This window comes from Mus caroli, unplaced genomic scaffold (genome assembly GCF_978045245.1).
Source record: "Mus caroli unplaced genomic scaffold, Mus_caroli_1 scaffold_13, whole genome shotgun sequence".
NCBI lineage: Eukaryota > Metazoa > Chordata > Mammalia > Rodentia > Muridae > Mus > Mus caroli.
The window spans coordinates 62,991,056-63,008,223 of NW_028227268.1; the positions used below are offsets into that span (position 1 = coordinate 62,991,056).

The 17,168-nt window shown below is 47.7% G+C and overlaps 1 protein-coding gene across 1 annotated transcript in view; it reads left to right on the top strand.

The window, feature by feature from the left end:
* The first annotated feature begins 13,479 nt into the window (after nucleotides 1-13,479).
* Pemt (phosphatidylethanolamine N-methyltransferase) overlaps nucleotides 13,480-17,168 on the top strand; it is a 71,568-nt gene continuing 67,879 nt past the window's right edge. Inside the window, 1 exon segment of the mRNA XM_021177948.3 lies at nucleotides 13,480-13,652. Coding sequence (XP_021033607.2) covers nucleotides 13,482-13,652 — 171 coding nt within the window. The 5' untranslated portion in view covers nucleotides 13,480-13,481.

Genomic DNA, 17,168 nt, shown 5'->3' on the forward strand with positions numbered 1-17,168 from the left:
AACAAAACAAAATAACCTGAGAGCTCAAGGCCAGTCTGGTGGGAAGTCTTGTTTCCAAACAAAACTACCCAAGTATGGAGGGCTACAGACAGCAGCCTGAAAAGCCAGGACCTGAAAGGGTGATGAGGGGTAGTGTAGTCATCTGGGGGTATTGCCACTAAGTTCATTCTGTGGGACAAACAAAACAAAACAAAACAAAAAAAAAAATAAAACAAAAACTATACCCGGGAAAGAAGACTGAAACAGAGGAAGAAAAAAAGGGATGGATTTGGAGAATTCAAAGGCTGAAGCAGCAGAGAAAGAACAAACAGACTGGGAGAGAGGAAACTGAAAACAGCAAACTTTGTTAAAGCAGACTCCTCCCATCAGGACAGGGGTGGGGTGTAGGGTGTGTATGTCCTGGGAATCTGGGCTAATCTGGGTTCCAGCCTTTTCCTTTGTTAATACCTTCACCACCCCTGATTGGTCCTGTCTATGTGTCTTCTCTTGGGTGGGCTCTTTGACTTGCCAGTGGGTTTTTTCTTCAGGCCATTAGCAGTTTCAATCGCTGCAAGTTGCTCAAGGAATGAGAAGCAGGCCCCCGTAGTGAGAAGCGGTCACTTTTTTGACAGAAGTTAGTTTTTGCTTTCCTGGTGGGCTTACAGTCCCCTAACTCTCCCTTCAGAGAGTCCACAGATACCAGCCTTAGAAGGTGGGATCCAGAAGGCCTCAGACAGCAGTCTGAGAAGATGGACTTCAAGCAGCCTTAGAATGCGGGACTTGGTGTGAGTGATGGAAATGGGGGCAGACTCTCCATGGTGCGTTGCCTCTAAAAAAGGCAGTGGCGGAAGAAAGTAGCAGTCAGTTGCCTACGCTGAGTTGAGGCGTTTGTAGCAGAACTGTTTCTGAGGAACAGCCAAGGGCACCGATGACCTTTAGTTGTGACAGGTAGGTCTGGGAGGGACAAGAGTGTTATATGTCAGGTTCAGATGCTTGGACCCTGGGATTAGAGGGGGCGGTGACTCAAGATTGAGGACAAGTAGGAAGGCTTCTAGAAGGAGGCAGACGTGGGGCGGAGCTGCAGAATAGAGGGGTGGAGCTGCAGAATGGAGGAGAAAAATCCAAATTTGAGATGGGAAATTAGGGGTGGCTGGCGAGTCCAGGACGTTGCTGTGTCCACCCGACACGCTGGCTGCAGAGATTAGGTTAAACCTTGGTTTTTCCCTTCAGCTGCCCCTCCCTCCTGTTGCTCACCCAAAGTGAGCCAAGCTGTCCGGACATATTCAACAGCCTTTCTTTTTTTTTTTTTTTTTTTTTTTTTTTGGTTTTTCGAGACAGGGTTTCTCTGTGTAGTCCTGGCTGTCCTGGAACTCACTCTGTAGACCAGGCTGGCCTCGAACTCAGAAATCCGCCTGCCTCTGCCTCCCAAGTGCTGGGATTAAAGGCGTGCGCCACCACGCCCGGCCAGACACTCCTTTCTAGGGTGACTGAGCAAGGCCAAGCAAGGAGCCCCTACAGAACCCCCGTTTTACAGGCCAGACATTCTGTCAGCCCGCATTCTTCAGATCAGCCCAAGGAAGGGACAACAGCTGATAAACACAACTCAATCTGCCTGACTCGGGGGAGGGCAGCTGGGGAGAGATCCTGACTCTGAGGGGAAGACTCCGTGCACAGGCGCTGTGTGGTCTACAAGTCCGTGGCTGTGACATGTCCAGCTGGCAAGGCCAGGAGACTGGGCATAGCAGAAGGTGCCAAGGACCACCAGTGTAAACGTAGTGCTGAGGGCGGGGCACGTTCTGGTTCAAGGCCACGACGCTGACCACTGCTCATAGCCATGGGGTTTACATATGGAAGCACACCCTACAAAGGTGAGAGCTTTAGATGGTGAGGTTTATGAGATGCGAGTCTTACCCCGGTGTATTTAGTTATTTACTTTTGTGGTGCTGGGGATGGAATCCAGAGTCTCAGGCTTGCTGGGCAAGTGCTCTGTCCCTGAGCTATAGCCTAAGTCGCAGCACATGTTTAGGGACTATTTCATGTACTTCATAATCGATTTCTCTGCTTTTATGGTTTGGATATGAAGTTGGGCTCAGTCCCCAGAAGCTGGTGCTGTTTGGAGACATCATGGAGACTGTAGGAGGTTGGCACTCCCTGGGCCTGTCATTATGGGTTGTGGGCTGGCTCTGCTTCAGCCTGAGCTCATGCTTCTTTGGTTTGTTAAGATATGGACAAGTTGCTCATACTCTGTCACCACAGAGCTGTGCGCTGCCTGCTGTCCCTGCAATGGTGGAATGTGGCTCCCTATCTGTGAGACTCTCCTTGCCTTCCTTTCTCTTTTCTTTTCTTTTTCTTTCCTTTTCTTTTCTTTTCTTTTCTTCTCTTCTTTTCTCTTTCTCTTTCTTCTTTTCTTTTCTTTCTTTTTTTCTCTCTATCTTTCTTTCCTTTTACAAAACATTTATTTATTGTTATGTATATAAGTACACTGTAGCTGTCTTCAGACACACCAGAAGAGTGCAATGGATCTCATTACAGAAGGTTGTGAGCCACCACCATGTGTTTGCTGGGAATTGAACTCGGGACCTCTGGAAGAGCAGTCGGTGCTCTTAACTGCTGAGCTATCTCTCCAGCCCTCTTTCCTTTTGTGTGTGTGTATGTTTGGGGTGGGTAGGTGGTTCAAGACAGGGTTTCTCTGTGTAGCCCTGACTGTCCTGAACTGACTTCGTAGACCAAGCTGGTCTCAAACTCAGAGATCTGCCTGCCTCTGCCTCCCAAGTGCTGGGATTAAAAGCATGAGCCACTACCGCCTGGCAAATCTTTCCTTAAGCTGCTTCTTTTCAGGCATTTGGTTATAGCACCAAGAAGGAAAGTAATCCATACGTCTAATAGTTAAAAGAACTGAATGAGACATGTGGAGTTCCAAGGATTCTGGAGCCCTGAGTTTTAAGTATATCCTACTGGCTGATGGCCGTTGTGACCCCTTGTTTCATTCAGCATGCTCACTGCCAGCCCCTTCTGCCCCCTCCTCTCCCAAGAGAGTGCTGGGACCACCTTCTGCAGAGGCCACCTGCCACCAGGGCTTGCTGTACCTGTAGGAAGTGTGTGTGCAGAGAAGATACTGGGTCGGCAGGCACAAGAGGGTGTGAGAGTTCAGTTCCTGCTCCCTTTCCAGGAGTGTTGCAAAGGATAGAGATTCAGGTGACCCCTGTCCAAAAGATACATGAGCCATAAGATTCCATGTGCTCTTATCCTAGATTATACACACATGCCCCAAGAGGGTGAAACACTCCACATACATGCACACATACATTCACACATACAGGTATGCGTGTACACACACACACACACACACACTGAACAGATAATCAGTGTCTCTGGTGCTGGGGTCCATATTTGCCTCAGAAATTCTGTGATGCTGTTGACTGTCTGTTCATGGTCACTTTTCTCATAAATTCTTTACCCCTGAAGGGTTAATTATCTAAAAGCCTCAGGTGGACTAAGAGGCTCTGCACAGGAAGGTTGACTTGACTGATAACACCAGTTGTAGCTCCTGATCAGGAGACCCACACACAAAGCCTGCCTGGATCTACCGCTTCCAGCCTGCAGGGGAACTGACCTGCAGATGGACCTTTCCATCCTGTAGAATAGTGGAGACCCCTGTGCCATGGGTACACCTCTCACTTCTGTGGAGACTGTGGCTCTTCAGTTGTTCTCATGAGAGAACAGTTCTGTCTCTAGAGATGCCTGTCTGCTTTCTTTTACTCCAGCACCTTGACCGTTCTCATCTAACGCCCACAGTAATCCGTCTCAGTGTTCCTCTGGAGGCCTCCCCATCCCAAACACATTTCAGTCATGTGAATAGACACACAGACAAACATGGGAACGCCCAGACTGAAACAGACACCAGAGGCATACAGAAATATGCACTGGCACATGTGTGTGTGTACACACTGATGTGTGGCTGTCTTTTACTACTTTGTGGGATCTTTTTTTCTTTCACCCGTTTCCACCCTTTTAACCCCTTAACACTAGATAGGAGAGTAAAAAGGAAGTGGCATTATCCTTAGACTACTTCCTGCTGATTAGGGGTGTTCATTTCCTTTGAGTCAAATTTGATCTTCACCAGCAGGATATCTAACTTCTTGTTGTTGCTGTTTCTTTTGTGCATGACTACATAACAGTGACCAACAGCAACCAACCAACAATCCAACCTGCCTCTCTTGGCCCTAGCATTTCTATACCCTCTGAAAAGTTCCCAGAATTCCAAACGTTACACTATCACTGAAACTATCTGCTGCTGGCAAAGTAAGATCCCTGCTAGAGTATGAAGGAAATCATAGTCAGCTGCTGGGGACAATTTGAAGAAGTCCCGTATCTTACACCCGGGATTACAATGAAAATATATTCTTATAATATTTCTGTGTTTCTTAAAGAAGCCAAAATTCCAGAATTGTCACTACACTGATGAACACATTCAGAGAGGCTGACATAAGACTCACACAGCTGAAATGCTGGGCCAATATTTCTCTTGCACTTGGGAGCCAGGCCAATGGGCCAACATGCATAAGAACCTCAGTGAGTGAGTGAGGCTGGCCGAGGCAGTGGACTTCCTGGCCTAGAATTTCCTGTGGCCTAATAAACTGTGACTTTACTCCCCAGCACGTACTTGGCCAGCTGGTGTCTGTCTGAGAGCATTCTCCAGAGAGTCACAGAGAGTGAGTGGGGCCTGGGCTAGTATAAAGGGACAGGGAACAACCCTGTGATCAAGGCAAGGTGTAGTGAGCCCATCGTCTTCCAAGAGCCATCTCTGCTAATGTGATCATCCAGAGCCCTTGGGTGGATGTGCCACTTCCCCTAAAGTCACAGCAGTGGGGATAGGGGTGACAAATAACACAATCAAGCACTTTGTATGTCAGTCATTGCACCAAGAGCCCATCCCTTCATCCTATACACTCCTAGGCCTGCACAATCAATTGCACTTATTCTTTGTATATAGTTGAAGAGGCAAGCAACACGGTCAGGCCTGATGCCCGCAGTGAGAGTTAGTATGGTCAGCTTGAGAGGGCAATGGCTGGGCAAGAATGTTTGCTGGACAGGAGTCCCATCTCTCATTAAGCCTTAAGTTCTGTAATGGCTATTCCTGGTTGCCAACTTGACTATATCTGGAATGAACTGCAATCCAGAATTGGAGGTCTCACCTGTGATCCAGATCTTAAGGCTGGAAGACACAAGTTTCTGACCTGGATCTTGACATGGAGTTCTTGAGGCATACTGTCTATGAAAAGCTTAGGCCCAGGCAAGGTAGTGCCTTTACTCCCAGGAGACTAAAGCAAGGAGATCTCTGAGTTCAAGGTCATCCTGGGACAAAAGAAGTCCTAGATCCAAGCATGGTGGTACATACCGTTAATCTGGGCCATGCCTTCTGCTGGAGACCTACATAAGAGCATTGGAAGAAGGAAGATTCTCTCTTCTTCACCTCTTGCATTTACTTGCCAGCACATCTGTTGGAATCTACTTCTACAGAAGACCAGCTGAAACAACTAGCCTCGTGGGACTGAGCAACTACTAGAATTTTGGACTTCCAATTCACAGCTGACCATTGTTGAGAAGTTGAACTGCAGACTGTAAGTCATCATAATAAATTCCCTCAATATAAAAGGACATCCCATCTGTTCTGTGACTCTAGAGAACCCTGACTAAGACAGCTTCCAAGCCCAGTATGTCCATACGTGCAGAGAGGTGTAGGGAGAGAGAGTACTCAGCAGGCAGGACTGGAGTCCTGCTTCCAAGCCTTTCTGCTTACTGGGGCATCACACAGACTACTGAGCCTCATTTCCTGATTGGTAAGCAGAATTCCTGGAAGGATGCTTATCAACAGCATGCTGGGGTGTGTGGACCAGTTCATGGAGCACACAGGATGCAGTTCTGACATTACCAGTGACTGTCTAGTGTCAGTATAAACCTGGCACCAGCCTCAAAGGGAGCATGAGACAGTTTATTCTGGAGCCAGATATCGGAATGTGGATTTGGGTTACCCCAGATAAAATGTTCCTACGTGAAAACAGTTTCATGGTGCCTTTACAGTTGCAGAACAAAAGGAAATTTGAAAAAAAAAATGCTTTTCAAACATTGGTGGGAAGCCCAGGTAGGCCAGTTACAGGGAAACAGGAAAGCCTCTGCTGGTGACACAAAGCCACAATCCTGATCACAAAAGGGAGAAGGGCTCATTTATTCTGGAGCCAAATATAAGTGACCATGGCCTGGAGCACAGCTCCACCTCACCCCAGATGCCATGCTCCAACAAAGGGCTGGGATCAGAACTTTTTATGATAACAGAACAAGGTAATCCACAAATCAAGACACTCTTCAAATACATTGGTGGACGTGCCAGGTAGGGGGTTATAAGGACATAAAAAGAACCCTGCTATGGCCTTTAGACACTATCAGTGGTGTGCTTAGGCCTTTGATGGAAAAAAAGTGAGTTTAAAAAATATATATATATATTTTCAAAAAGATTTTTACCCTGCTAGTGACGGGATGCTAAGTCTGGTACAAAGATAGGCAAGGGATAGTTATTTAAGGACTAAAGATGGTCCCAGATAAACTGTAATTAGGTTCTGGACCTGCAACATTCTAACTTTTCTACATCGCTGAAGGTCTAATCAGCCAGGAATTCTTGTTCTCACAGCTGTAGATCTCAGATGCCATCTGATGCATTCTTAGCTTCAGGCTGGTGGAAGCTGGTGGTCTGTTAACGATACACTTCAAAAGGTTTCACAGTAGTGACAGGGATGTTATGTTAGATAAGCGTATGAAACAAATGGCTACTAAGGTTGTAGATTGGCAACATTCCAACTCTTCACAACTAACTGCAAAGCCATAACCAGCCAATCAGCCCTGTAGAACCTTGAACATAGTTGTAGCTTTTTATTTTTCTTTCTGGAAGCTTCAGTCCATATTAGCTGTTTTCAACTGGCCTCTTCAGAGACAGCTAGAAATGCTTATTTCATGGGTGAGGGGCAGGAGTGTTTAGTATCTTACCCTTTTCAAGCTAAGCAAACCATAGTGAAGTTGCCCTGGGTTATGTCAAGTACCTGAGCCTGATCACACCCTTTGCACCCTTGTGCTGGGGACCAAAGCCTCTCTCTCTGGGCACTTAACTTACAGGTGCAGAGGTAACCTGCACCTGTGCCCAGGAGAACCAGGCAGGGCTGGGGACCAGGACAGTTGGGCTAAAGCAGTTGGGCCCATCCCTGCAGTGTCTGAGGCCTTCTTTGCAGGTCATACCTGAAGTCACCCATGAAGCCTGGTGCTGTTGGGAAGTTGCAGAGATGTCTCTTTAGCCCCAGGACATGTGATCTCCTTTCTCCTGCTAGCAACTTGTGCTAGTGTTAATGTGTGCCCACCAAGTATGGATCCAGGAAGGTAGGTGATGGATGCCTCCTCGTTCACTGTGTCTGAGGACCAAAAGGAACAGCACGCGTTGGCATGGGGTACATGTCTGTCATCCTAGTACTTAGAGGGCTAAGGCAGGAGGACTACCAAGAATCCAAGGCCAATCTGGCTACATAGGGGATTCTATGCCAGCCAGGCCTGAGACCCTGTCATAGACCAAACCAAATCAGAGCACTATGAAGACCCAACCCAACCCCCAAACAAAAGCACACATAAGAGAAACGGTATATTCCTAGACTGTGACAGGGTGACTGTGGGGACTCAGAGAGTCAGAACACTCAATGTGTTGTGACAAACCTCAGGACCCTTGGCTGGAGCTTTCCGAAGCTGATGCCATCCTTTAACCTCCAAAATACTATGTTTGAGGCAGAATCCCATTCATTAGTGACGACCAGCCTGGAACCTGTGGCTCCCCAGCTACTACATACATCTTTGATCTCCTCTTCCTCCTCTTCCTCTTCTTCCTCCTGCCCCTCCTCTTCCTCCTCCCCTCCTCCTCCTCCTCTCCCCCTCCTCCTTCTCCTTCAAATTTGGTTAATTAATTGATAAGTGTGCGCGCATGCATGTGTGCATGCACATGCATGTATACATGTGCACACATGACACAGTGCATATGTGGAGGCCAGGGGACAACTACTGTGATCTAGATCTCTCTCTCCTCTGGAAATTGCACCCAGTCCTTTGAGCAATTTGGTGGCAAGTGCCTTTATTCTCAGCCTCTCACCACCTGCCTCCCCTGTACATTTCTTTTCCCCTCTCTCTCCCTCTCCCTTCCCTCACCCTAGCCCCCTCCCCCAGATATGAAGTCTCACCATGTAGCCCTGGCTGCCCTGGCACTCACTCTGTAGACCAAGTTGGCATCTAACAGATATCCGCCTGCCTCTGCCGCCTGTGTGCTAGGATTGCAGGTATGTACCACTATAGCCAGCCGCACCCCCCCCCCACCCTGAGTATATTTCTAGGGACAAAGACAGAATAAAGCAGGTTATCTGTGACCTGTATTGTGGATCTCAGAACTGCATATGATCAGGACTGTCTCAGTGTGGGTCTGGCTGTATGCCCGCCGACACTATTGTGTCTCCGTAACCTCAAGTTCTGAGCATTGTGCTTGACAGAATGTCTGTTCATGAAATCTCAGTGAACTCACCTCAGTTAGCAAGAAAACAGAATATAAAATCAGAAGCGGATGAAACATATGCCAAGAAATGCGGAGGCAAATCGGGTGGGAGGTGCAGGGAGCTCACTGGATAACTCTTGAGTGTTTTTTGGTGGCTTCAAAAACTTTGAGATAGAACATACGGTATGTGTCTTCTGAATAAAAAAGGTCTGGGGTGTAGTATTGAACCCCTGCCTAGCAGAGACCATGGGTTTGATCCCCAGCTCTGTGTACCAAACCAAACAGCACCCCAAAATGAGCCGGCCACACACATGCAACCGTATGGAACAGAATCACCTAAGAAAGCATTGCAATTCCCTCTCTGTAGCTCCACTGTGTGTCAGAGTGAGCCATGCTATGGGTCGTGCCATGAGACCAAAGTCTGTCTCATGCTTGGTACAGGGTCTGTTTTGGCTGGTGCATTCTAGGAACCAGAAAAGCATTCTGCCAGAGCGCTGATTAGTTTTCCACAGTTAGAAATGTGACAGTCAGAGAGAACAGGTCACTTCCCCAGGGTTCATAGCCAGAATGTGGCAGGGCCAACATTTCAGTGGCAAGAGGTGACTGGTTTTCTTTTCTTTCTATTTTTTTTTTTTTGTTGTTGTTGTTTGAGACAGGGTTTCTCTGTATAGCCCTGGCTGTCTTGGAAATCACTCTGTAGACCAGGCTGGCCTTGAACTCAGAAATCCACCTGCCTCTGCCTCCCAATCACTGGGATTAAAGGTGTGTACCTCCACTGCGACTTTGGTTTTTAATTTGGATGATAGACCTAGCCTTATTGCCCATTCCATAGACAGAGTCTCTATGGCCCAGAAGGCTGCCTTGCCCAGGCTCTCAGCTTATAGTGGCAGAACTGTTCATCCGTCATTGCTTATTGAGTGACCACTTTGTGTCAGGCACAGGCTGAGGTACCCAGGGAAGATATCAAACTACTGCCCTGGTGCAGTGCACATCCTGTGGGGCTTCCCAGAATAAAGGGCAGGAAAAATAGATCTGTGGAACTAGCCAGTGACAGGGATGTGGGGAGAAACAAAAGTGGCCAAGGCACAGAGTGCATTGGTGGGTCAGCATGCACAGCCGTGTGGAAGGGGGACACCTAACTGGAGTTTGGAGAGGTGAGGACAGGCTGTATGAGAAATCTGGGGAGGAGCACCCCGGCAGAGGGAAGAGCATATGCAGAGACCATGGTGTGAACACATGGCTAAGATATGTTTCAGATAGTGTTCTCCTGCTGTGAAGAGACCCAATGACCAAGGAAACTCTTATAAACGCTAGCATTTCATTGGGGGCTTGCTTACAGTGTCAGAGGTTTAGTTCATTATCATCATGGTGGGAGGTATGGCACACAGAGTGCTTGAGAAGGAGAGAAAGAGACATTGGGTCTGGTGCGGGCTTTGAAACCTCAGAGCTAACCTCCAGTGACACACTTGCACCAACAGGGTCACACCTCCAAATCCTTTTCAAAGAGTGCCATTCCCAGCTGACTACACATTCAAATATAGGAGCCTAAGTGGGGTGGGGGGCTGGGAGAGTATTCTTATTCACCTACCACAATGCATCTAGGAGGAACCAGGAGGCCAACAGGAAGCAAGGTTTAGCGTGAGTTGGAGGCTGAGGTGCAGAGAAACCCACCAGCAACAATGCCTCTGAGGGGTTCCTCAGCGGGTTGATGCTGTGGAGAACGGGGTTCAGATCAGTTCACTCTTGTGCCCTTTTGCCACCATGTAGGTAACTTGGGGAATGGGCTACTTTCCAAGCACAAGGTAGAAGGGAACATGTGGGAGATCTGCTGGGCATGCAACTCCAGATGATCTCTGCTCTGGAAAGGCCTTCCCACCACACCTAATCCTGACCCCTGCAGAGCCTGCGCACTGTACTACAAGTGTGCTCAAGACAGGAAGCTCATTTTATGGATAGAGAACAGATTGTGAGCTGGGAAATGCACCAATGGTGGTCAAATAGCAACGATAGTTTGATCAGTGTAAGCCTATTTTTTGTGACTCCCCACAAGGAGATGCTACATTAAGGTCCAACACCAAGGGAAGGCATCATGGAGAAAACCTCTGGAGCAACTAGATGTTCTCTCTTGAATGGCTTCTCAAGTATGAAAAAGCAGAGAGAACTGTAAAGATAGAAAAGAGGTCCATCTACTAAAACTTCAAGAATGGAGACTGGAGTAATCAGGTATCATGAACGCCTCAACAGAAGCAAGCTACTTTGAGGTGGTGAGCCTCCTATCACTCAGGGAATGCAAACAGGGTGCTTTTCATTCATCAAAGAAGCCATGGAAGAAAACTCCCACTGCTGGAGGTTAGCTGGATAATGTCTCTGCAAGCTCAGATGTAGAGGCTTCCTAAGGCCTTAGGCAAAGGCTTCTGCCTCAAATGATCATCTTTGGGCTTGTGACTTGAACCCTGGTTGCATTTCAAGTGGCAAGTTTGGCTTCCATGACACCAGAGAGGAACCTCTCTAGTGGGGTGATCTGGGAAGGCGGAGAAATAGATTTCATCAGTTCTTATGGGACCTTTAACCTTTACTTTTCTCTGTCCCCTGAAAAAGCAAACAAATTCACAAGCACAGTTCAATAAAATAGCTAAAGGTGTTTAGTAGTTGAGAAGACTGGATCTTTGATGGAGAGCGGGCCTGGTAGATGTAGAGGGGAGCCAGCTAGGAAACCTCCAGATAGAAGCTCTGCCTATTAGAAGGCCTTCTTGTAATACAAAGCAGAGCTAGGATCCTGATCTTTGTGAGCAGCAGTGGTCAATCAGAAAACAGCTATTGAGCCTTTTGTGCTCAGTCCAGCAGTGGCCAGTGCTGGTTTCCATAGGTCAGTTCCTTTGTGATGAGTCTTACAATGTGTACTCTCTTTATTCCTTTAAGAGAAAGCTGGCCTTGGTTCCATAGCTACTGTGTGTCCTTCAACGCCAGTGTCCCTCGTGCCTCCTTGGTCTGCTTTGTCCCATCCTAGCCATTTTGTGAAGACTGGGACCACCTCACAGGTGGTCCCATAGAACCAAGCCAGATACTTGGTCAGGAGATACACCACACTTGGTGTGGGGTGAGAGTGGAGGAGATCGTGGGGGTGTGGGGTGGGGAGGGGAAGAGGTTGCTGGGGTTTCGAGGAAATGGTCCACAAAGAATGAGGAAGTAACTGAGGTGGCTGATGACCTGCCTGGCCTTGGGCTGGCTGAGTGCCTGAGCCAATCTTAGAATTTAGAATTTTGGATTCTATTTCTCCATATATCCAACTAGCTACAAAAGAGATTCTCCTGGCACCCACTCACCTGAACTCCTACTTGCTCCCCCCATTCTGTCGCTATGTAGAGCTCAGCTGTATCCCCCATTCTCAAAGCCTTCCCAGTGCTGACCTGCCTGCTGCTGGTTTGCACTGTACCAGCTTTCCATATTTGGCAATTCCTCTTAGCATTCTAGGACAGGATCCTTCCTTACTCTCTGACCCAGCCTCCAGTCTTTGTGTCTAAACTACTCAAGCTATACCCATTTGTTTTATCTTATCTCTGGAAGCATTGAGATCAGGGATCCTGCATTGCTGTCCGTAGCACCACCAGCAGGAGGCATGTTCAGCAAACCCTTATGAGTGAATAAGAAAATCTATGAAGGAATGAGTGGAGTGGGGTCTCTGGTTGAGTCAAAGGCTTCCGGGGCGTTGGGACACCCAGAGGAGCAGTGTTGGTGTAGGGAAGCTGTGGTCGGCCTGGCACTATCTCTGGGTCGGGTGAGGGACACTGGCCTGGGGTAAAGGCAAGATGGTAGAGGGTCTACATAAAGTTATATCTCTTGTCCACTGCTCCAGATTTGAGTCCTGTCTATCGAAGGAGCTAGTTTCCTATTCTTTAGAGACCTTCTCTCATGGTGGAAAAGAATTGCAAGAGAATCCAGTTTAAAGCAGAATTTATTGGGAAGAAGGTTTAATATAGATATAACCATGGGAATGAATAAAAAGAGGTGCTCAGAAGAAGAAAGACACCGAAAAGTGCAGGTGTGGGATTCTCAGAGGAGAGCCATACTTCTGTTCTAACAATAGCCATATATGTCACTCTGGTGACTCTCAAGCTACATTTCATCTGTTTGTTTGTTTATGTGGCAGGGTTTCTTTGTGTAGCTCTGGTTGTCCTGGATTCCATGTATAGACAGACCAGTCTGGCCCTAAACTCAGAGATCTGCTTGCCTCTGCTTCTGAGTGAGGGGATAAAAGGTATGTCTGGCTTCAAGCTACATATTAAAAGAGTTGATAAGAAACACCCTCCACTTGATAAACAAGATCATAGGGTGGCTCCAGATGTGGCTAGAATTGTAATCTGGTAAAATAAACCATGGGTTGCACGAGGAGTCAAGACATACCTTTTACTGTAAGTGAAATTTGCGAGAAGATTGCATAGGTTTATAATTGGAAAAGGCGAAAGGCCATATCCTCTTAGGCTTTAAAGGTCGTTGCATTGCTGTTTTAACATCCTTATTTGAAAATAATCCATATAAGAAGAACACTATCTCTAAGGCAAATTTCACATTAAGTTTCACAGTAAAGAAATCCTTGATTCTCAGCTGGCGAAAGTGTTACAACCAGATTCTGAAGTGAGAGACTCCTTTTCCTTTTTATATATATCTGTGTATTTTTATCTTATCTCAGTGGGAAGCGAGGTAGGCTGGAGAATGGGGGGCAAGACACTGGTCCCAAAGTAGCAGGGTAGGAGCCTCGTTCTAAGGGACTATGCCCCAGTCCCTCTCTCCAATAGTGCTCTGGGACTTGTAGTTCTCCGCTTCCTGAGACCTGGAAGTGCGCCCCACGAGGCAGTGTCTGGAAACTACATTTCCCAGACGGCCAGGAGACCTTAGGTGCATCAGATAAGCCTCCCGACTGGCCGCGCTTCCCTAAATGCCAAGAGGCCCGTTCTCCGGCCATGCGGCTGGGCGAGGCCCCCACGTGGCACCTCCTGAGGGGGCTCGCGTGATGGAAGAAAATACAAGCCCGACAACTGCACTTATCAGCAGCTCGGTAGCGGGGCACGACTGCTGTGGAGGCTTCGGCAATATCGACTTCAGGCAGGTACAGCTCCGCTTTACAGAGAGGGGAGGGTTGAGGCCGGAGCTGGAGGGCGCCGCCTTCAACGCTTGATGGGCGGGACTACCCTGTTCCCAAGCAACGACCGGCTGGGCGGAGCCTGAAGGAAAGGGGCGCAGGCGCGATTGGTGGTGGTAGTGGGTTTACGGGGAGGTGGGTGGGGAGTGTGCGCGAATCGTGTTCTGTCAGTTGTCATAGCTTGGGTTGTATAACCTGTGTAGTTTGTGTAGAGCTGGGAAATTTTGACTGTAAATCTCTGGGAAAGTGTGAGTTTGGGGTTTTTGCTTGTGAGTTCCTGGAGTTGTGTAGACAAAGTTGAGTAGATGACCAGAATGTGAGTGCGAGTTGAGTAGGAGCTAACTACATTAAATTGCATGCTGTGTGGATGTGTGGCAGGATCCCTGGTGCCACCTTAGGACCTGGTTCGATCCCCACTGACTACTGCAAACTCACAGGCATCTCCCCAGGCTGCTGATCCTATCTGATTCTCCTCTCCTGTTGTGATCCCTTTGTACCAGCCATACTTCACAGAGCCTAAGATCTCTGCCAGAAGCAGCCTGGAATAAATGAACGCACTTCATTTATTCCATGTTTATATTGCTCAGTGTGTACAAACTCATTTATTCACAGATACGGTCATAATCACCAAGAGACTGCTGAGGACCAGTTTCTGGGACAGACGAGGGCAGGCTACCGCTGAGCTTTCGATCATGCGAAGGTCCAGGCGTAGAAGTAGTTCTTGAAGGGAGAGGAAACTGTTTTATAGAGTAGCAGGTGAAGAGAAGCAGGAAGGGAATGGAAATGCATGCAACGAGTGATAAGGAATTGGGGTGGGACTTCCTGGTGGAGGGACAGCAGGCACACAGGAAGGGACAGGAGACAGTTACCCACTGGTCCATGAAGGACAGGTCAGATGGATGGATGGGCAGTGAATGCTGGAGAGTAGTTTTCTCCTTTAGACTGTTACTGAAGCATAACTCCATCCAGTTAGATGAGTGGCAAGCCTAAGTGCATCTCCAGCCTTTGCTTAAGGCAGACCTCCCCCTCTCCTCTATACTCTCTTCACTACCTCCTTTATTTTTGGGCATGTGAGACAAGTGTTACACAAGCTTCTGCTCGTTTGAATCATGCTCTCTAACCCAGTGCATCACATAAGGCAAGAATGCTGCTTAAACTTGAACTTGGGAATGGGGAAGATGTGGGGGGACAAGCTAGAGTGCAGGTATAGCACTGCCCAAGGGTTCCTGGCATATCCCAGGGTGATGGAAACAAGGCCTGTGTTTTAGGTCTAGAGCCAAGAGAGGAGAAGTGTTCCTGGCTGGGATGGCTCCCTGGGTGTGATGCCTTCCTGTCCTCCTTCACACTCAGTTCCAGTCCTGCATGTGCCCAGCCTCAGACAGCTGGAGAGCCAGGGCTGTTTCAGGAGATAGGTCAGGGTGACCTTTGTTGAGTAACAGTGTGTTTTTTTCTATCACAGCCTGGTCATAGCTTCCTGTATCCAAGGAACTAACTAACTAACTAACTAACTCTCTCTCTCTCTCTCTCTCTCTCTCTGATTTATTTATGTGCTTTATGTATACGGATGGATGTTTGTCTGTATGTAGATTTGCACACCAGAAGAGAGCATTGGATCACATGGGACTACAGTTATAGATGGTTGTGAGCCATGTGAGTGTTGGGAATTGAACTCAGGACCTCTGGAAGAGCATCCAGTGCTTAACCACTTAACCATCCCTCCATTCCTTCCAAGAGATTTTTCTTAATAAAGTAAAATGAAATCAATAACATCACTGTCTTAGTTAACTTTATTATTGCTGAGATAAGACACATGACCCAATCACTTTGTAGAAGAGTTTATTGGGGGCTTGCAGTTTCAGAGGGTTAAAATCTATGACCATCGTGGGATATGTGGTAGCAGGCAGGCACAATTCTGGAGCAGTAGCTGAGTTCTTACTTCTTGACCCTCAAGGAGGAGGCAGAGAAAGTTAACTGGGAAGGGGATGGACTTTTGAAGCCTCAAAGCTAGACCTCAGTTTCACACCTCCTCTAACAAGGCTCTGCCTCTTAATCCTTCACAAACAGTTCCACAAACTGATTAAGCATTCAGACATGCCCGAGAATGGCTGTGGGGGCCATTCTCGTTCAAACCACTGCAGTCATTACACACATTAAGGTTCTGTTAGGCAGGAGTGCTTCCTCTGTCAAAATCTCAGTAAAATATGTTAGACCCTGGCCTAAGAGAACTTCAAGGTTTTTCTTCCCCCACGGACACCTGGTTCTCAATACTGTCTAATGCAAGGGTTGTGTGTCCCATATATAATTTAGAGTTTTGTGCTGGGACCAGGGGCAGGGGGCTCAGAGATGAGAGAGCACTTGTCTAACGTGTTCAAGGCCCCGACTCTGATTCCCATCATCTCTGCAAACAAAAGCACTACATTTTTTTTTTTTTTTTTTTTAGTATCCACATTATTTAAAGGAACCTATGAGAGAGGGGCTGAGTGGCTGGCCTGTTCAGTAGAGTTTGCTTGCTGTGCACACTTGAGGACCCGAGTTCAGGTCCTCAGCATCCACATAAAGGTCAGGTGTAGTCACAGCCCTGTCACCCCAGTGCTGGAGAGGTGGGCATACACAGGCTAAGCCCTGGGGCTCAGTGACCGCCAGTGTGCAGCATGTGCACCCGGAGCCCTGTTGCTCGGAAGGTGGAGAGACAAGGACTTCTGGGGCTCTGGCCAGGCAGTGTAGCCAAGTCGGTGAGTTCCAGATTCAGTGAGAGAGCCTGCCTCCAAAACTGAAGTGGAGAGCATAGAGGAGGAAGACATTTATAGTCAACCCATGGCTTCCACACGCACCACCCTAAACACACGAAACAAAAATGATTTCCCCAAAATACAATTCCCCTCATATCCGAAGTTTCCTTATCTGCATATTAGCTTACCTGGATTGAAAAAAAAGTTGTGTGGGCACACGAACAGACTTTTCCTCATGATACCGTTCTCTGAGCATATAGCGGTAACTACCTATGCAGTGTCTCTGCTGTGTCGGGATATGATTTAGAACATGTGAAGAAGCAAAGAGTCCAGGCAGACATTATGCCATTTAACACGGAGAGCTTCCGTTTCTTGGGGTGTCAGTGTCTGAAGGAGGTGCTGGAAGCAGGCCTCGATGGACACTGAGGGATGTCTGGGTTTGATTATTAATTGTACATAAGGATATTTCACTATGTGAAATATCATGGATTTCTGTTGTTGTTGTGCTGTACTGAGCAGCCCAGCTGTTGAGAACAGGTTCTTAGCCAGATCCCCACTAGCCCGCTTGGCTGTTACTGGTGTTTAGTTTAAAAAACGTACTGGTTGGCGCAAGAAGTTGTCCTGTCTTACCTCACAGACTGGGGTACTTCTATTCTGTCTATTCTGTGTAGACCTAGGTAGAGAGGTTCCAGTACCTTGTTTCTTTCTTTCAGGGCACAGGGCTCTTGTGGAATTGCCCAGCGAACGTTCCTGG